At 39.4% G+C, this 21,688-nt stretch overlaps 1 protein-coding gene across 8 annotated transcripts in view; it reads left to right on the top strand.

Annotated features, from left to right (window-relative positions):
- ANO10 (anoctamin 10) overlaps positions 1–21,688 on the top strand; it is a 246,716-nt gene that overhangs the window by 48,251 nt on the left and 176,777 nt on the right. For all 8 annotated transcript variants that reach the window (XM_006030275.3, XM_006030276.3, XM_006030274.3 and 5 more), the window contains 2 exons: positions 5,839–6,030; positions 8,289–8,417. In XM_006030275.3, coding sequence (XP_006030337.1) covers positions 5,839–6,030; positions 8,289–8,417 — 321 coding nt within the window. The remainder of the gene's footprint in view (positions 1–5,838; positions 6,031–8,288; positions 8,418–21,688) is intronic.

Here is a 21,688-nt window from a genome sequence, read left to right as displayed (position 1 = left end):
ACTTATCACTGCACAGGACATTGAGGTCATCCATGTAGACTAGGACCCTTGTCTCTGCCTCCTTTCCCATGGGGATCATCATTCAGCTGACCCTGGGATCTTGCCTGAGAACCACTAGCCCAGCAGCTATCATGCGGTGAACAGGATTGAGGAGAGCGGGCTGCCTTGCTGGATGCCTGACTCCATTGTGATCAAGGCAGTTAGAAACCCATTCACCAGCACCCTGTTGATCACATTGGTGTACAGTGACTCTATCCAGGTGATGATGGTTGGTGGGACCCCCATCTTCTTCAGTGTTGAACAGGAGCCAGTGGATCACTTGGTCAAAGACCTTCTCCAAGTCTAGGTTCAGCATGGCAGTGTTCAGGCCTCTCTCGCGTTGGTACCACACCATGTCCTGAGTTGCAGCAGGATCCTGTGGATCTGTTGCTCTAGCACCATATACAACGGGTCTTCATGGATTACGGTGCCAATAATAGACTTAAAACACTCAGCCAAGACTTTGGCCGTCCAAGTTTGGGAGCGTTATAGGTCTCTGGTTTTTCAAATTCTCCCTTGCCCCCTTCTCATAAAGAAGGGTTATGAGGTTCTGATCCATCTTGGCCCCTAGGTGATCCTCCTTCAGCTGCTCCCTATACACATCCAGCAGGTCTGGACCTACTTTGTCCCAGAAGATGACATAGTACTCCTTGGACAGGCTGTCTGCCCCAGGAGTTTGACCATTCTTAAAGCTGTGGAGTGTCTTGGTGATTTCTTCTAGTGTCCACACCTTCACCAGCTTTTGGCCTTCATCCCTGCTGAGGACCTGGGCGAGCTCTTTCAGGTAGGCCTGCATGGCCTCTGGGTCCTCTGAGCATGCCATGTACAGCTTTTGGTAGAAGGCTGCTGCTGTCTCCAGCATCCCTTCATTTGATTGATGCATCCACTCCCACTCTGTCTACTAAGCTGGTCATGGCCTCCCTTTTGGCTTTCTTTAACCTCCTGAATCGAGCAGACCATTCCTCCTTTTCCTGCACCCCAAGGGGCCAGTATCATACCCCGATCTGAGCTTTCATCTTTTGCCTGGCCCCTCTCATGTCCCAACCCCAAGCTGCTTGGCTTTGTAGGCTCTGCAGCTTACAGTTTAGGTGCTCGTGGTGTCTTCTCTGGAGCCAGGTTCACCTTCTGCTGCGTAGGGATGTGCAAAGCTTCGGTCGCCAGTTCAATTCGGAGAAGATTCAGCCTGATTCAGAGACCAAATCACCAAATCCGAATGGAATCGGGAGACCAGAAAAAACCTCTGAATCAATTCGGAGAAGCTTCGGAGATTTGGAAGGCAGTCTTTCAGGGGAACAAACTGAGAAGAGGGGGAAAGACTAACATCTGTAGCTGGCCAGTGACTCTGATCTTTCTCTGAGTCCCTTTCCAATCACGGTGCTCTGGGGGAGGGACAGAGAAACAACACATAAGCCTCCGTCTTCAGCCTTTCTGTTCCTTTTGTAAGCTACTTCTGCCTGAGCAGTGGGAAAGCCCCCTGTTACAGGCTACCATACCTGCTGTTTTCATCCTGCTGTGCCCTTAACACACACAGTCACATGTCATGAGTTTTACTTGTCAGCACCTTGAGGTGCAGTTTCCCAGAAACCCCTGCACCTATCTCCTTGATACTTGGCAGGCTTCATGCCCTCAGAAGGAGCTACCATCCCTGCTGTTTTTATCTAAATCTGCCAAAAAATGACAAAGTTATAGATATTTCAGTGATTTCCCCATTACGGTCTATGGCTGAATCACCGAATCTCTCCGAGTCAGAGCTGAATCTTCCAAAGCTGATTCAGCCAAATAGATGTGGGACAATGATCTGAATCTCCAAATCAAGTCACTGTCCTCCGAATAGGCCGAATCTGAATCTAATACTTCCCTATTCGCACAGGCCTATTTTGGGCTGTTGGAAAAAGGCCAACACTGGCCTGCCTTAACATTGGCCCAAAACTGTGTGGCTCCAGTACCCAGCTCTGAGGGTCTTCCACCCTGCATAGCACTGTCTGAATTCCCACTGATTTTTTTTTTTTCTTTTTTTTTTTGGTCATCCAGAGGTGCTTACACACCTCTGCCCCTCTTGGACTGCAGTCTCTCTCCCCCATCTCTGCCATCCCTGTTAGGAGACAGTGGTCTAAGAAGCAGACCGGTGTGGATTCAGCTTTCGCTACTGTCCACTCCTCGCAGAGGAAGACGGAGTCTATGCACAACCTCATCTGCCCCATGAGGTCCACCAGGGTAAAGTTTTCCCTGGGCCTTTGGGCTCCTTGCCTGCACCCAGCAGGCTTTGGTCACAGGCAAGCTGCTTCAACAGCATGGAGGATTTGTCCAGGCCTGTCTTTTGGTTTCTGCTTATTCTGTCTTCCTCCGATACAGTTTACATCTTCTGTGATCACCACTGGCCAGATATTGGGCATTGCCACAGCCATGTTCTCTAGGAAAGCACACCTGGTTTTTCTTTGTTGGATGGGGAGTAAATATTTAGAAGGTCAAATTTTTCTCCCATTGTTTCAAAGGTGGCTTGTAGCAGCCTGCTTACAGTAATCTTTCTGTGCTGTAGAGGCCTCATTTTGTCTCTCTTCAGCATTTTGGAAGACTGAAAGGGCTCATTTAGTTTCATCCATGGGCACATGGATGCAAGGGGTGCATCTGTTGTAATGGGTGCGTGGGTTTTTTAAATGCGTTTTAAGGTGTGTCAAGGAAAGCTTATGTGGGATACTGTGTGTGTATGTGTGTATATAAATATTAAAAAAAAAAAAAAAGTTATTATTTTCCACAAGGACCTGCAGAAAGAACACAGAGACTTGAACTGGCAGGCAGCCCACTGGGCACTCCCTGTGTGTGCATGGAAAAACAACACAGGGCAGAGAGGTGCATTTAACTGCCCAAGGCAGTCCTGCTGGTAGTAGCTGGAAATGATTGACCACCTCTTCTGGGACTGCCCATATGCATATGAAGAAAGTATGTGCACCCCTCCTGGTGGCAATGGGATTCAGAACCCTGACCAGAGAAGTGGTTCTCTACGGGCACTTGACCAAACAGCAAGGGGCCCCAGCAGCCCGTTTCGACCTGTTCATTTTGTGCTTCAGGTATGTCCTGTGGAAGGCCAGGAACCTGGTCAGAAACAGGCACTCAGACCCCACAGTTGAGGACTGTATTAAAATGGGATTGAGTGAAATGTTCTGGTACTGCAGGAAGACAGAAGAGGATGATGGGAAAGGGATGGTGGACCTCATACGGAAGAGAGGGGTCTGGCATAGACTTTTCAGAGGCAAGCCCTCCAAAGAGAACAAGGAGGAGGATAATGGTGAGGACGACAATGAATATGATGATGCGTGAAAGCACTGGACAAATGGGATGAGGGAGGATGGAACTGAGGGAGTCTTTGATTAAACTAATGTTTTCAAGGGAATGGTGATGGGTGCGTGCGCAGCGTGAACTTTGTAACAGGACTAAAATAGTTTAACTGTTAAAGTGCATTATTGCTGTCAAGTGAACCACAGCAGTCACGTGACAGGTTGTTAGAGGTACAGTTGTATATAGTTGTTTAGGTATGTAGAAACAAATATTTTTGCAAAAAAAAATGTGGTAGGTTCCCATCAACATATTTGCCTCCTATGGGCTGTGTGTTTTATAGTCTTGCTCAGTGTTGGCTGCATTTAATCAACTTGTTAACTGGTTTGTATTACTGAGCACATAATGCTTTTAGCAGTGGTTTAAAGATAGGCAGTGTATTTAATGTGGTTTCTTTGTATTCAAATGTAAGATGAAAAAGTTTCATCTTATATTTGAGTAAATAGCTGACTTCCTTGCACTGGGACAGGGGCTGGACTCGATTTTTCCGAGGTCTCTTCCAACCTTAATGTCTATGAAATATGGCAAGTTGGTGGCTAGGCTGAAATAGAACCCAAATTCTCTTGACTCCTAGTGCATTTGTTACAAGATGCTTTTTTCTTCTGTTTATCTTTAAAGTGTTTCTTTTTCTCTTATTCCCTGTCACATTCCTAATCTTCCACATTTCTCTTTCTCTCTTGATATTTCTTTTCACCCTCCTCTTTGACTGGTATCTTCCTGGAGTAATCTGTTCCCCCTTTACCCCAGGGTTTATTTCTTTCCTGAATTTCTTTGAAAACCTTGTTTGTTGAGTCCCCCTTCTACTTTGGCTGCCTCCTGGGAGAGGGGTGGGGTGGGGTGAGGTGGGTATGATATGCTACTAGAGTACTCTACAGGAAGAAGAAATGATGACCATATTTTCTTCTGAGGCTGTGCTACACTGGAAATGACAATAAGAATAGGACAAGGGTATCAGTAGAGGGAGCAGAGAGGGAAGCAGCACCAGGAATAGCCTGCAGTAAAGGTGGGGGTAGGGAGCGAAAGGGAAACCTGGCATACTGCCTGCAGCACTTTGAGTGAGAGTGACAGCAGGGACAAACATGCGACTGTCACTCCAGTTGAGTGACGCTTGGCAAGTATCCTTAAACAGGAATGAATTAAAAGTCAGAGTGTATATAAAATTTTTCTATGGGTATGAATCAGTATATTTAAAGGTTGGGTAGCTCCCCTGGGATGTAGTCTACAAATTAGCATAGCTGGATCTGATTAGCTATATGGGTTAACAGTGAGCTTGACTGAAGGATGCAGCTGAAGGCAGCCATCCTTTCATATTTATGTGCTGATTTCTGTGCCTGTAGGCTTCTACTGCCTCTTTGTGTTTCCTAGAAAAAATACATTAGATGCTAGGGAGCCCAGCCAGGCTGACAGCTAAACTGTCAGCAGAAAGAGAACCATGCTACTGATTCAGAACCAGAATTGGTTTTCTTTCTTTAATGTCTTTGCTACATTTACTTAAAATGCCATCTAAATTTATATTTTCCCTTATCATATATAACATTCTAAGCATGAGGAAGTGTTGCATAGTAAAAATAACTAAATTGGGATCCAGCTAATGCTTTTTCATGGGAAAGAAGCAAGCATGACAGTTCTTTTGTTCAGTAGACATTTTTTCACATAACATTTATGATATTTTTGACCCAGATTACATGATTTCTTTTTAAATAGTAATTTTTTAATAATTCTTTTTAAAAGCAATTTATTAAGAATAAAATTTGTCATCATAAAATTATTGATTAAACATGTAAAGTGTTGGTTTAAGGGACAGATGTTGTGTGGTGAGAACACTTGTATTTCTTCAATATTCTGTTCAATTGCCAGTGCTACTTCTGTCTTGTTATTTTGCTGGTTCAGCCTTTGTCCCCTCAAATGCATTGTGGCTTACTAATTTTGCTTGTTGATCTTGAAATGAAGTACCTTAAACCCACAAAAACCATAAAGAAGTTACGTTTATAAATCTATAATCTCCCAAACTGTTAGGGCTTTTCTTGTTATACCAGATTATCTTCAGGGTTTTGTGCTGGTTTAAAATCATGGTGACAACTCTTTTTACTAGCTGGTTCTCTTTTAATTAGAATTTAACTGAGGTACTTAGAAGATTCAGAGTGTTTATAGGATTAGTTCATATGTTTTATATCAATAATAAATGTAGCTATCAGTAATATTGAAGAAAATTTGTTAGATCAAAGAGCAAATGCACCCCTAAAGAAGCAGATTTAGAATAATTAACTCCAAATTAGACCAGAGTTAATCTAAATAATAACTTGAATGGTAAATACTTTAATTTTTTTCTCCTGCTGCTAATTCCAGAACATCCCCCAAAATTCCTGTTTTGGGGTTAGGAAGCATTTGGCTTATGTGTTTTTAATACTGCTTTTCATCATATGCTGTGTAGAAATGGATAAAATGTTCTTATTTTGTCTCTTTTCCCAGGGTACCTTTGATGATTACTTGGAGTTGTTCTTGCAGTTTGGCTATGTGAGCCTTTTCTCATGTGTTTACCCATTAGCAGCTGTGTTTGCAGTGTTAAACAACATCACAGAGACTTATTCCGATGCCTTAAAAATGTGCAAAATCTTCAAACGTCCATTTTCAGAACCTACAGCAAATATTGGTGTCTGGCAGGTAACCTGTTTTTCACCTGTTTGTTTATTGGTGTGTGAATGACACTAGGAATTGATGCCCCTACCTCCCCCCACATTGCATCTGCCTCCTGTGGCTAGGGGGCAGGCAGGGGATAAAGGCTGCAGGAGGCAGAGGTGGTGGTGAGGAGGCAGTGGCAGGGCAGGGGTCAGGCCACTTGCCTCTCTACCCTCCGGCCCTTCACTGCCTGCTCCCCTGCCACCGCTTTCCTTGAACACATTTATAAATTTTTCTTGCATAGAATCTAATTATTGGGGGGTCGTCTTAAATTCAGAGTCAGCTTAGATTTGGATAAATAGGGTATACATGTACATTCAGTGGGGCAGAAGTATAAGAGAAACACTGCAATGTTAAATAACGTAGAGGGGTGATGATGGACAGCCATAAAATATACAAATGAAAATGCAATAATATTTTAACACCTCTCATTTTTCTAAGCCAGGCCTATACTATGGACATTTGCTGGCTTAGCTATGTTGACCAGAGATGTGATCCTGAATGACATAGCTCTGCTAACAAAGCACCTAGAGTAGATAAAATCATGCTAGTAAAATTGCATTTTCGCTGATATCGTTTGTTTCACTTGTGTTAGAGGCGGGAAGGGGCAAGACTGGGCTGGAAGAAGCTGTTCTAACAAATAGGTGGATTTTTTTTCTTTATTTTCCGTTTATATGGTTCATTTTAACTAATAGTGCAAATGTGATAAAAATGTTTACTTTGTGATAAAAATTAATATAGATTCTAGGGTTCAGTCATTTATTTTGTGCGCGTGAAAGGAATAAGGAATTAGCTGGAGAGTCTTCTGTGGAAAGGACATTTGAATTATTGTATCAGACAAGTAGAGTCAGTGCTTTGCTGTCAAGGTGAACATTGCTTCTGCTGATTCATCAGAGCAGTCATTACATTTCAATGTCAGTCTTTTTTACTCACAGGGAGATTTATCATTTACAGGGTCAGATTTTCAAAGGTAAGTGTTGTATAGCAGGCAATTATATCTGTGTACACATTATTTCTGTATGCTCTTCAGACCAGGAGCTTCTCAGAGCAAGATTCATCCTTTTTGCATGTATAGAATATATTAAAATACCTGTGGGTTATACCAGAAAATAAATTACATCACCCATCTCCATACCATGCAAGTCATGTACCTGTATATTCACACATGACCAGTAAGTCACCTGGCTGGCGTGTGCATACAAATGCCCAATTCTGTAGGTGTAAGCATGCAATTATGCATGCTTAACTATATCTCATATTGTTCCAACAAAATTTGGCATCCAGAGCCAATTTAAAATCTTACTCTGCATTGCCATTGTTGCTGACATTAGTTTTCTGCCATCTAGTAATGAACCTTAAGTCAATATTTTGGCATAGAACGTTGACAGTATTCATTTTAGTATTATTGAACTCTGAAATACTCTAAATTAAAAATGTCCTTTGGTATTGTTTACTTTGAAAGTTATCTTCCTTTTGGAATGTGCTGTACATCAGGGATTGGCAACCTGTGTCTTGTGGCCCTCAGAACCGTTGGATCTGGCCCACAACATGCGGGCTTTGGCTCTAGGCACTCTCCATCATGGAGACAAGGGCAGGCTGTAGCTAGGTCTTAGTGCCTGCCCATCTACATCTGACCCCCAGGTGAGTCATTTCTGCCTGCAGCCAGAAAAAGTTGCCTACCCCTGCTATAGACGATTCAGCCCAATGGCTTACTGTAGTCATATTTATTAAGTTGTGAATTTAAATTCTGGGTCAGTTGAGGATACTAGAGATATCATTCTGTTTACTTTTTTTCTATTGGAGTTAATCCTGGTTTTTTTTTTAGGAGACAATTTCATGTCTCACAAATTTAACTGGTGGGATGAGTTTCAAGACCTCTTAAATTCTATCATATTATGAAAAATAACCCTTGTGCTTTCCCCAGCAAAATATGCAGGGCAAAGGTCAAGCTTGCAGAATGCCAGTGGTGGACCCTGTATTGGTATAAGCCTTATTTTGGCTCTTATCCATTTTAGAGGATTTATGGGCCCTGTTTATTCATTTTAGATGAGATGTTGATAGATTCTAGACAGAACCTCTTTAGTTCTTTATTTGCCAGAAATCAAAGTCTAAGAGAGAATGGATAGTACTTTTTTTTTAGCTTTGCTCAAAATCTGATGGAAGGGCAGAGGTTTTGTCTCAGGTCAGGGGACTCAGGAGCTAGACATGTTGTTTGAAAGTTATATATTTTTGTTTTATTTCAGTTGGCTTTTGAAACCATGAGTGTAATATCTGTGGTTACTAATTGTGCACTGATTGGAATGTCTTCGCAAGTAAATGCCATTTTCCCAGAGTCAAAAACGGACCTCATTTTGATTGTGGTATTGGTGGAGGTAAGTTTTAAGCTTTAAATATCTGCATGGATTTAATAGTAAATGGCATTTACAACAGTGAAAGTTTTAGTATTTCACTTGTCAGTAGATCTTTTTCTTTCATTTACCAGGAAGTAGAAATTCCAGGATTAGAACTAGTGTTTGTTGGCATTGTATATCATTGTAGTTTCATCTTTTGATGTTGTCCTGCTGCTTTACATATTTACAAAGTATCATTTCCATAACCCTCTTTTTTTTTTTTTTTTAATATAGCATACATTCTAGAAAGATACCGTGTCCAGTGTCATTCAAGTAATAGTCTTCACTAGTGCTTCTACTTCTCCTGCCTTTTTGGAGCTAATAACCTTTCATTTCACTTTACCACCATAGTTGGTAAAAATAAAATAATAAATTGGTAAAAATAAATAATAAAAAATTATTCTGGTTACATAGTTTTTAGGAAATTGGTTTCCTGTTTATGGCCAAAACTTTTAGGTTGATTTTGTGAATAGATTGAATTGGATAGTGGCAGAATAATGTTCTTTTTTTCTTTTTCTTTTTTGTAGTAGCTACCATCTTGTGTGAATGAGTCTGAGTTTTCATTTAAAAAGACGTTGGCATATTTAAGCTTTACAAAACTTACAGTTGATTCAAATCTTGAGGTTAGCTGATAGTTGAATCCGCATACATTCTGTATAGTCAGACATTGGACATTGTTAAAATCACTGACAGCATTAAGTGTGAAGCCTATTGTTGACAGGTTAAATGTAAACAACAAAACTATTATTGTTGATCACTGTACACAAGTGGGAGATCATACTGTAAAATCTGCACAATTGGATGTGAATGGAATCTCATGTTAGTATCAAGTAGATAGTTAAGTTTCTAGGTAGGCATTTATTTTTGGAGTACACTTCAGGAGAGCACCACTACTAGCCTCTCAAAATGTAATTGATGGCTTATGCATTTTTTTAGAATAGGAGGCAGGGCCTCATTGCATTTGATCAGATATCTCTTGCACCACCACTTTAATATATCTTTTACATAATCTTATCAAAATGTTCTGTAGAGCTAGATTGTAGCAGAAGGAATGAATAAATGAAGAAGAAAGATTTGAAAGGAAATGGTAAGTTGATATTGAGTTATTCCATATGCAACAAGAGGTTGCTGAGGGAAAGGTGCCCATCCCAAAATCAGCAGAATGATGTAAAGGGACAGATCTCAAGTTGATACTGGGTGAATAAAGAATGTGAAAAGAAAGAACAAATACAGTAAAGGAGATGGGAAAGGTTCCTTCCTAAGGGAGGACAGCCATTCAGATAAAGACAAATCACCATCTTAAATAGCAAAAGTTAGGACAGAATAAGCATCCCAAATGTCTGCTTTGTATAGATATACCAATCCGTTGATTCAAAAAAATAATTTCTACAGAATTTAAAAAAAATAGAGTTGGAAGGGATTTCAAAGGATCATTAAGACTTGGCTTAAGACACAACTTGTCTGAATCATCCCAGATAAATGTTTACCTCGTAGAGCCAAACAGCCCAGGGAGATTTTTTTTTCCTTTTCAGAAAATTCAATCATTCTTATATTTTAGTAGTATAACAAATACTCTTCAAATTGAACACAATTTGTTTACACTATAATATTTGACAGTATTCAATACTAAAATCAGAGTTGCACAAAGCCTTTTTAAGCATTCTGTACCAGGCCCCTATACATGTGTGCAAAATAAAATTAAAAAAAAAAAATCCCTGTGAACTCTGTTGCTCCCTACTGTTTCTATGGGAACAACATTGTAACAGCAAAATCAGACTAAGTGCATTAAAATAACCAGTGTTTCCAAAGTGTTAAATCAGTGATTTTAAAGCAGCTGACCCATTTTTATCAATACAGCATCTGCTTCCATGGCAACCTGATTTGAACTAACAACTAGCAGCAGAGTTACTGAAACTCTCTTCTTTCACTTGTGGAGAGATGCTGAATGAATGGTGCAAGTTCAGTTTTCACACAAAGGAATAAAAGTAAATGCCACCATTGCCAGATGCAGCTTAAGAATACTTACTGGCCATAGTAGTAATTGTAGGGGTTTTTTTCCTTCTTTTTTTTTTTTTTTTTTTTTTAAAGATCATTGCCCAAATAATTTGTCTTCACTTGTTAGAGAAATGTGACCTTTTGGTGGATTCTAGGAAGTTTCTAGAAAATGAATATCCATTGAGGCCAGTTGGCTACCTACTTTCTTATGGGTACAGGAACCTAAGGACATAAAAGGGAGAAATCCTCAAATCTATTTGAGTTTTTTACACCAATTTCATAATATGCAAGGAATATCTTTAAAGAAGTTTGCTGCAGGGTGTGCATGTATATACATGGGTCAGTATGGATCTGTGGTAAGTAATGGTGTCTTCCTTTTTTTTTTTTTACTTTCTTTGAAAATTGGCAACATAAATCCTTATTCCTGGTAACAGCCGCATCCTAATTCCTCTCTAAAACGTCAGAAGAGTAGTTGCAGGACTACTTTTCCAAAAGATCTATAGACCAAGGCCAGGGAGTCAGGCAAAATAGCATTTTATATACAACTTCAGTTGTAAATCTTGAACAGTTTGTTAATGAGGATATTGTGAATGCAAGCTCTGAAATCTAATTTAGGTCTAAATGAATGTGTCCTAATCTCCAGAGGTGAATCAATATGCATCAGTCTATAGCAGTTAAATGTAAGAAGCCATTTGGACAGCTTTTGTGCACAGATGGATTTATTGTTTGTTTTATTTCCATACATCATAAAATGTGTGGGCACTTTGGGATCAGTTTGGTCATATTTAATGGTAAACTGAAAGTCCTTAAGGGCCCTTTTGATATCTATACTGTCATTTCCAGAATATGAATGTGGAACCCACCCTGCAACCCACCCTGCTTCTCCTGAGTGACCCCCTGGGCCATCAGGCTGACCTACTCTCATGCTGGTCCATGCACAGGCAGCACCTTTGGGTCACTCGAACAATCCCTACTCTAAAAAGCACTGACTTTATCCCCTGCCCTGGGCAGAGCTCATTCTCTAACCCCTTGCCAGGCAACTTGCTTCTGTTGTCCCTCATGTCAGGATTGGCCCATGTGCTGCCCTTCAGGCTGCCCCTGCAACCCTACTCAGCACACCCCTGGTACAGCCCTTCAGGTCACCCTATGCAACCCTATTCTGTACCCACCAACACCCTTTTTGCATCTAGCAAACGAAGGGAGTGGGTCATATTTCACAGTGGGTGCATCACGGCAGCATTCCTGGCTGTGCTTGGAGGCCACATAGGTGTGGGCCTCTGGTTATCTCTGATGGAAATAAAAGCTTTTTGTCCATCACAACTCAATTAGTTTATGATTGGGACCATAAAAACTATAGCCAATTAGTAATGTAAAGCATATAGTACCAGTCCTTGCTTTGTTCTGGTACTGTAGCAATTCACATAGAGGAAGCTTATTGTATTTTAGACAGGTGTATACCTAGGGATCTACCTACAATGTGTGTGTGGGGGGGGGGAGGGGATGGGGACTTGCCAGTTTTTGTGGATCATGGCATAAAGTTCTAATTCCATGGTCTTTTTGCAGTGGCCCTGCTGCTTTCTGCTGATTGACAGAGGTGCCCGGGGGGGGGGAAGGCGGCAGCCAGGGGCGGATGGACAGGGAGGCAGCTGCCATGTTGACTGTTGCCCGTCCTTGGTACTGATTGGCAAAGAGGTCCTGATGGGGGGAAGAGGCATGAGGGGGCAGCAGCCATCTCATCTGCTGCCCTTCATGCTGCCCTGCTAGCTGGCGTCTTCTCTTCCTGGCAGTGGGGACCACTGGCTCCCACTGGGGAACCAGCATTTTATTTTTATTCAGTTTTTTTTATTTGATGTCAATTTTTGTGGACAAGCCTGGATTTCACGGTTTCAACAAAACTGCTAATTAAGTAGGTCCCTACCTATACCCCACCTGTTTACAACAAACAGCTAATAGAATTATCCAGTCTCCATCTGCTTACGTCAAAGTAAAAATGCAGGAATACCAAAGTACATTCCATTTTAACTTCCATTTGTCAGAGTTAAAATGAAAAACTTGAAAGTGTGGATCTGGTACAGAAGATAATTGGGGACCTACTTAAATCATGATGAGACAAAAGGTTTTACATGAGCTGCGCATGATGCTCAGAGCTGTTTTTGCGGGCATTTTGTGGTGATCCTGCCCCTCTGTGCTGATTGGCAGAGAGGACCTGGCCGGGCGGGGCAGGAGGGACAAGGGGGAAGTTGTCATCTTGCCTGCTGTCCTTTGCAGCCCTGTCAGGTGGCGCCTTCCCCTTCTGGCAATGAGGACTGCTGGCTTCCACTGGGGAGCCAGCATTTTAATTTTTGTTGATTTTATGGACAGTCCTAGATTTCATGGTTTCCATGAAATCTGTGACACTGCGAATTAAGTAGGTCCATAAAAGATAATTATTTTAAATTCAATTCAAAGATAATTCTTAAAAATAATTTCTAGGATAAAGGTCGTGCAAATTTTAGCTGAACCCTTAACATAAGGGAACAAGTATTATGGGTGTTTGGTTTACAATTTAGCAAAAAGCCTTTTTCCTTGTTAACGTAATAGCTAAAATTAGGTACCTAAACATATATTATTAAGTAAAATAACCTAAAATATATGTCCAATTAGCCAATAGAATTGAAATCTATAATGGTAAACAGATATGCCAAAATGTAGCTCATACTAAGATACAAGTGACAAGTACAGAAAAAAGTGGGAAATTAAGTAATTAAATTCTGTCAAATGTAAGAAGTAAAGAAACGGAACAAAATTTAGAACAATAATTAGATCAATTCAGATCAATGATTCTTCATTTTTACCTTTGTATATTCCATTGATGTTAATAGAGTAGCACCAGTGTAAAGCTGGAATAAGACGGTGATGAAGAGGGCTAAAGTATTTTTTGTTGCATTTTTAAAAATCATAATAATCTCTTATATCTAGAGAAGGTACATGTTTTTCAAATTGCAAATACTCCTTTAAAAATACGAAGCCGATGTTTTTCACATACAGTTTTGGAGTTACTTCTACATCTTCCAGTCAACTGAAGTATAGGTTCTTTTTGTCAATTAATTATCTTGCTCCATCATCCAGGAGGAGTATTGTGACCACTTCTGGACAGGTTTGGGCAGTTGCATCTCCTCATTAATGCAGTATTTTTTATGTCAGTTGTTAATATTTGCTTTTCTGTCTCAGACTATTGTTTTCTGTTGCCAGAGGTAAGGCAGTTTTGTCTATCTCTATTCCCATAGGCTACATTTTTGTTTTTTGTTTGTTCAAATTGCATAAAATACCTAAACCTTTTTTTATATAAAACAAGAACAATAAAATATTGTTGGTTAAATTATATTTGGTGTATATTTATATTAAACTTCTTTCTTGGTTTTAAATAATGTCTTTAAACATGTAAAAAGACATAACTGCTAGTTTTATGTTTAGACTGTAAACTTGGAAGCTAAAGGTTTGGCTTTAATTGTATATACTTGTGTACAAGGTACAAACCTTACTGAAAGCTTTGAATCTTTTTGACTGAATAATTAATCAAGTTATTCAGCAGGTAGTTTAGTTTAGTTTAGTAGATATCCGAGCCAAGAGCTGTCTGTGCTTGCAAACAACAATGCAAAATTGGAAAATTTAGGGAGATAAGTAAAAAAACACAGTTTATGGAAATTGTGCAATTATTTGGTTCAGTGACATATACATATGTAAAATCATTCTGAAGCATTACTAATTCAGAATGTTAAGGAAGGTTAATCAAAACCACTAGTGATTTCAATTAACATATTGTTTTTATTTATGAGTTCTTTTTATTTTAGCTACAAATAATTCATTCTTATAAAAAAAACCAAGCCCTAAATCCTCCTTTAAAACACAAGCTCTTCATGTTTTCATGTATTTTTATGTGGTACAAAACAAAATAATCAAAATGTATTATTATATGCTGGAAAGCTAGGCCACTACAGTCCAGTTTTTATGAGGTTACTTTGAGAACAGTAGAAAAAATAACTTGGTGATATTAATGCTGTAGTTTCAGACTGCAGGCTTGTTAAGTACCACTGCCAAACTGAGTATTATTTATGCTGTGCCTCATTGAAACTTCTACATGTTACATCAGTATAAAAGCTTAATAATGAGTAGTTTTAAAATTACCATTTGATAAGCTTGAATGACTAAGATACTATGAATTTGAAACAAGTATTCAAGTATGTATAATATCAATTATACATCTACACTATATGCTAGAAAACATTTAAAAAATTTTAAATCAAATTTCAATTTATAGTAGTTAGTCATTTTAATCATTGAAGAGGAGGATAGATTTTACTCGGTTCTTTTTTGTAATTTTTATCCCTGCAAGGAGCTTGGTCTTTTCAAACTGGAGAATAATTTGGGTTTGATTTATAAATTTAAGTTGATGAAGAAGTTGTTGTTGTTGAAACAGTCTTCTGAGGCCATGTTGCCAAGGTCAAAAAAGGTAATCAAACTATAATGCTAATTATTATCTAGTGTAATATTTCATTTTTAAAAAATATATTCAGGGGTTTATCTTAGATCTGTTCACTGCCATCTAGTGTTTCTTTTGAGATATTTGTGCCACTTACGTGTGGATTTATATTTATTTTGAGTTGCAGTAGTAATGATTAATGCAGTGTTGCCTAGATGAAAGGGGGAGAGGGATTTGCATCAAAGAATGCAGAGACTTGAGTAGGTTTTCCAGGTGGTAGTTCTATTCCATAGCAAAGATAAAGTGAAATTCCATTCTGGTATTACTGAGGTGGAAAGTAATTTCCCTTGCCTTCCTTCCACCGCTGTTTTTAAACGCTAAAGCAGCGGTTCTCAGCCTTTTTCTCACGTCATCCCACATTAGATCCATGCCCACATACCTGCTGCTAGTTAATCACTGTAATGCTTACAGATGTGAAAAAAACACTTTATGCTCAGCACGCCCCTGTGCCAAGTGCAGTGCATGCCCAGAAGAGGCATTGTGATAGATTGACCCGGCCTGTCCAACGTCTATAGATCACGCACTTTTGTGGCGCTTTTTGGCACTTTTATCTAATAACTGATTGAAAAAGCCCCACTGAAGAATGCGATCTATACAGACACTGGGGAGCCGGGTCCAACTAATGTTCATCCTCTTTCAGTAAAGAGCTTGGTTTTTTTTTTCACATCTGTCAGCAACTTTAATTACAAATATTGTCCTGTTTGGTGTAAGAATTAATGGGTTGCTGTCTATTTTTCAATTGCTATTATAGAAATGGGTGGGTATGACACAGCCATGTATTCTTAACCCTGATTCACATCCATTGTTTATGAAAATAATTTTCTTTCCTTTGTGTAAGAGAGGATGGTGTCCAAAAGTGATGTGAATCTGTAGAAAAGATATAGGCCAAAATGTTGTGCATGAAAACAAGCTATGCATTTTTTACCTTCTGTTGTGCAAGTAGGACCAGATCCCAACAGTAATATATAATTTGTTTTTTCTGAGAGACTACTTTAAAAAATAATACTGTAAAGATAACGGGATATTGTGAAATTTACCTCTTCCCTGTATTTCATTAGTTTCTGGTGCCTCTGTTCCTTGTCAGTTTTCTCTGTTGCCCTTTTTCAGTCACCTTTTTTTCTTGATTTCCTTTCAGTGTTATCAAATTTTTCATGATATGCAAAATTAGTCCTTGGTCCCAGAAACAGGCAATTGTATCCTTTTTTCTTTTTAAAAATAAATAAATTAATAAATAAAATACAAATTTAAAAGCAATTTTATAGACCTAATGATTGTGGAGAAAATCTTGCAACTATGACCTGACCAGTCTGTGGAAGCTCAAAAACCAAAAGGCTAGTAGAAATATCCATTTTAAGCTTTTCTTTTAAATCTCCTTATTTTTAAAATAACTCTCCGATGTTATGGGTCCTCAGCCATGATATTTGAGCCTTTGAGGTCAGTGCATACTTTACCCACTATTTCTTCTTACCACTATTTGCAATTTCATGTTTATGGTGACTGTTAGCAACTGTTTCTAATTGTCTGAGTGCTTGTCCATATGTATTCCACATGGGGGTCTCATGAGCAGTAGCTTGATGTGAAGGAGGTGTACGCTCAGAGTCTGTATAACAAGTGATTTGTAAGACAGCTCTGTCAAAGTAGATATCTGACTTCGATAGCTCTGTGAGGTAGTAGTGTTTATTAAAAGTTTGTACCGTATTTACCTGAATATGATGGCCCTGAATATAAGATAACCTCCCATTAGCTTCTATATATGGAAAATGTATAAATCTGTTATCATTTTCCAGGTACAGAATCTAATTATTGGAGGTATTGAATATTGTTCCCTTCCTTCTGCTACAGAAGGGAAAAATAAATCTTGGGGGGGAGGTGGCACGTAGTACCCCCAGGGGGGGGGCCCCTAGTCCCCCCAGCCCCCCCCCCCCCCCCAGTTTTTTCCCTTGCAACCTCTTCCCTCCATCCTTTCTGTCAGACCCTGTTCTTCCTGAACACAGGAAAGGAGGAGCAAATTAAAAAATGCTGACCCTAAAATAAATGTACCTGCAGTAATTTGCACATAAGCAAATTACTACAGGTACCCATAGACTTAGTTCATCCAGAATTGATGCATGTTTCATTTTTTGAAAGTGATGCACTTTTTAGCATAGGTACTCCATAAACATACTTTTAAGCAGCACTTTGGCACCTACTTATATATAGTACAAACTATGCATGATATTAGTTCAAGGCCTGAAGTCTCATGTTTTACCATATAGTTCTTTGGGCTGCGTCTCAACAGTGTTTCAAGCTATGGTGACCCCACGACTCAGCACTGCTTAATGTGTGTGAGTACTCCAGATTACACATACACAAAGGATTCATGTGCTAATTAGGTCCCGCATGTGACTAGAGCTGATGTTCTTGTCACAAGTCTTGGGATCCTGCAAAAATTTATATGTAGTTGCCTGGTTCGACTTTACTTCCAGGAGGGTGGGGCCATACTAATCATATGTGGCAAGCGGGGGGAGGGGGGAAGGGAGACAGAGGGATTCTAGGTGAACTCATTGGGGCCCCATTTCATGATATTTGCCAGTCATTTAAGGCTGGTGAAAAAACAGGAATTATTGTTAATGGAAAAGAAAGGCATAACTCAGCTTTGGAATTGAAGAGGAAGTCAAAATGTATGCAGTGTGCTAGCTCACCCTGATGTGAAAAAGAGTCAGTGCTGAGGGAGACTTCCTTCGATGTGCCCCGCTATATACAGTGTTCATAATGGGCTGCACTTGTCTATCCTTGTGATAGGTTCCTAAGCTCTGCTCAGTGGTTAGGATTCAGTGAGGATTTGGCATGAGACATGAATTTTCAAAGATAAATAAATAAATAAAAACAGTATGTTCATCAACTTCATAGGTGGTTTCCATTGCTGAGCACATGCTGTTTTTGGTAGCAGTTTAATGATAGCAAATTCATTTAATGAGGTTTCCTTGTATGTGAATGTAAGATGAGGGGGGCTTTCCCCCCATGCTGATTGGAGGGTAAAATAATTTGTCTTGTATTTGAGTAAATATGGGATTGATTCCCAGGTAATTGCCTTATGGATTTTGATGATGGGAATACTCCTGTAAGAAGACATAGGTGCAATGAACTGGTTTAACCAGAGAGTTCTAAATTAGCTAGTTAGTAACTTAGCTTAATAAAGTCAGACCTTCTTGGATAAGCTGTGGATGTTACAGCCTGAATCATGCTTCTTTCTGCAGAGACGACAATCCGGCTTTTGATGGTAGCCTGAGTCATTCAGTTCTGCTCAGATGGAATGAGAGTCCCTGATTACATCAGAGACTTGCCTCTCATTACTTAGAGTAATATTTAGGGAAGGAAACTAAGATGTATCATCTCTTTTTAGTTGAAGATAACTTTCGGAACACATTTTCTTTGGGGTCTGAGTTTGACCTGGTCTTTGTGGAAGGTAGGATAAGGTAGATCTGACATGCATGCTTGTGAAAGGATAAAAGGGGATGAGGCTTTACTTTAAATCTTCTGCTCTGTAATAACTGCCCATGTGCACTTGAAGAACAAATAATTAGCATTTTAAGCAAAAAAACCCAAATAAACCCCACATTTTTCTCCAGGTAATTACTGCAAACATGGATTTTTTTTTAGGCCTAATAGGAAGCAGGGAATGGTAAAGGTTTGAGAAATGATTTTGGTAATTTCAGAGATAAAGGACAATACAAAAGAAGGCACAAAAACTGGGAAGAAAAGCAGACAATTGAGTTAGTAACATTGACATCTTTTGTCAGAACAGAAGAGTTTGGGAAGTAGCATAAAAAGAGATGATGTCCTTGGATGCAACATGTTAACATTAATACAGTTTGTGTTTGTTTTGTATATTGATGTATATGTTATACTGGGATATGGTACAGATAGACGACTAGTTATCCTGGGGTAGTTGCAGCAGAAATGCTGTTACAGTGCTTCACTTTTGGTGGTGGAACAGGTATTATTCTGTTTACATTGGGCAAATTGCTACTGCAGAATAACTACAGACACACAGTACTTACACTGCATAGCTTATATCAGTGAATTTTTACTCTTCTTTTTTTTCCTGTGGTAACTACACTGAGTTCTAGTAAGTTACATCAGTGTAAGGCCATGTCCCTGCTCCTTTCTTATACTGGCATAAAGGTGGTTTACACAGGTATAAATGTGTCCAGGCCCTACATCAGCTATATAGGTTAGGGTTGTGGAAATAAGAATTTAGGAATAGAGGCAAAAATGATTGAAATACACTATCTTTTTCTTTACCTAATGTTCCTGACTATGTTAAGTATTCTCCTGTAGAATGTTTTCAGCATTTTTCCTATGCTTCTTGAGCAATCGCCTCGCTTATAGAGGGAGGATTTTATTTTGGAGGGGTAAGCCATAGAACAAAACTCATCTCTTAATTCTTCCTGTAAATGAGAAGACCTTCCTTAGATTTAAAGAGAAGTATATACACAGTCTTGAAAACTTAATTTCTTGAACTACTGAGGAAACTCTTTTGGGCAAGTACAACAAGTTTCTCTAGAATTCAGCTGTGCATTTTAAAAAAGTCAATTTTCTAGCCCTTTGGAGACCACTTCCACCAGGCATAAAGCCATGCCGTGTTCAGACAGTGCCAATACTGCTGCTGCTCTTAAATGTTGGCAATCTACAATACAGGGAAAGCCAATAATTTTTTCCACTATTAATAGCTTTGATGTCATCACTCTTTCATCCTGATGCTGCCGTAAAAAATTCTGAATAGGAGTTGGACACTGGTTGGGTGGAGATTCCAGTGTTATTACTGGCACAGTATATAGGAAACTGCAATAAGAGGAGGGGCAGGAAGGAGAGTGAGTCCTCCTAACTTCTTTTAGCCACAGGGACTTTTGTTTCACAGAAACTTCAAACATACTAGTTGGGGAAAAGTGAAGATCTAGAAGAGGATTAAGGGAGTGCCCTGTGGTAGTAATCGGTTTCTCAGAAACTACATACATGGTTACGTTTCCCTTGGTTAGCGTAGGTCCTCATCTTTATTTAGCATTTATCTACCTGTTCAGAATTGGTATGTTTTAGAGGCCTTATGTATTCAAGGAGTGGTGGATGAAATAAAGAGGGAGAGAGTTAGAGAGTGGATGGGGAAGGAGATGGTAAGGAAGACCTCTGTTTGGGAAACATTCTTGGACAAGAGAAGCCAACCTTGCAAGGGTGATTAACCAGTAGTGTCTTCCCTGAATATATTAATAAAGACTTAATAGGAGTTAGCCTTGACAAACAGCAGACCCAGTAGAAATATTTTGCCTTCTCATCTGGAATCAGATAATGTTGACAAGATGACAAAACTTCAGAAAGAAAGATTAAAAGAAAATTGCTCTTAGGAGATGATTACAAAACATTTGAAAGGATTTCTGAGAATCGGACTTTACAGGTCCCTTTAAAGCCCACTTTGCTTAACCCTGCCCAGGATGAGATGCATCTGTTTTGTTTTGTTTTTATAAATATGGTATTTGCAGCTCATGTCTGATTTTTGCCATTGATCTCTATATGTTACAACCTATGTCTTCAGAAGAAAGTTGGTGTGGAAAAGAGGCAAATTGTTATGTAAGATAGCTCAGTCTTTGGTATCCATCTGATAGAGCACTATATGTGATGGAGTATGAACTTTAAGGATCTGGTTTAAAACCAGGAAGCCTTAGAAGTTATTCAGTAATTTATGTGACAGAATTTATTCTGATTTTTGTTTTTAAAGTAAATTCTTTGTTTATTCAATAAAATTCCTAGATAATTTTTCATGAAGTAAGAAAAGTTTTAAAACAAACAATACAACATTGGTCTGTAGCGAGCTGGTTTTACTGAGTATCTATTCAGTAGGCTGCTGGCAGTTGAAAATGTTGCCCAATTTAAGTCATTGCAGTAGTAAGGCTGGAGTTTTCAAGTACAGCTGAACGCGGAGCGGCGGCTCAGGGTGGTAGACGGTGACCCCCCCCCCCATTTCACTTTCCATTCTCTGGGCCTATGAATTCCCTTGTCTCCTAGATTTATTGCATCTTCTTTATTTAGACGGGTACAGTTTTAACCTGCAGAGGAGTGGGCTTTATTTAATTTATTCATTGCATCTTCAAATACTTTAGAGTTAAATACATTTATTTGAAGAATAAACAGTTGTAGGTGTGTATTGGGGAGATGAGAAAATGAGTGGTTATAATTGCATTTGGAAGGAAGATAGCTTATAGGCACTCCAAAAAAGCTGTTTTTAGATGTCAGGAATTGTAGATTGGCAGTGGAGAGACTGAATAGGCTCTATTTTTCTGTTAAACTGGTGTCATTCAGATAGTTTCAATTGCCCAATGTATAGAACATAGTTGAACAACATTTTAAAACACTTCTGGATTTCTTGAAACGGCTTGCATTTTAACTGATTGATTGCCAGAGTAATTGGGTGACTTGTTTTGCTATATTTTAAGCTCACTGAAGTGGATTGAAGCTATTCTGATACTACTACTTCAGGTCCCATGGTCTGCTATTACTACTTCAGCAATCTTTACAAGCTGTGAGCCATAGCAGCCCAGTTCTGGTCTAATGCAGGCCACGGGGTTCTGGCAACATGTCTTTTCCTGTGTCTATACGTTCTGTGCTGGTGCTTCTCTTTGCCCCATGTTCCCCGGTTATGGCACAGGTATAGCCTCCAGGCAATAGAGAACTGAACCATGACTGGACAACTGGAAGCTGCATCTACAGC

The sequence above is a fragment of the Alligator sinensis genome, unplaced genomic scaffold (assembly GCF_000455745.1).
Source record: "Alligator sinensis unplaced genomic scaffold, ASM45574v1 scaffold279_1, whole genome shotgun sequence".
Classification (NCBI taxonomy): domain Eukaryota; kingdom Metazoa; phylum Chordata; order Crocodylia; family Alligatoridae; genus Alligator; species Alligator sinensis.
Note: the sequence above shows the minus strand (reverse complement) of the source record. Positions and strands in the feature narration are given on the sequence as shown.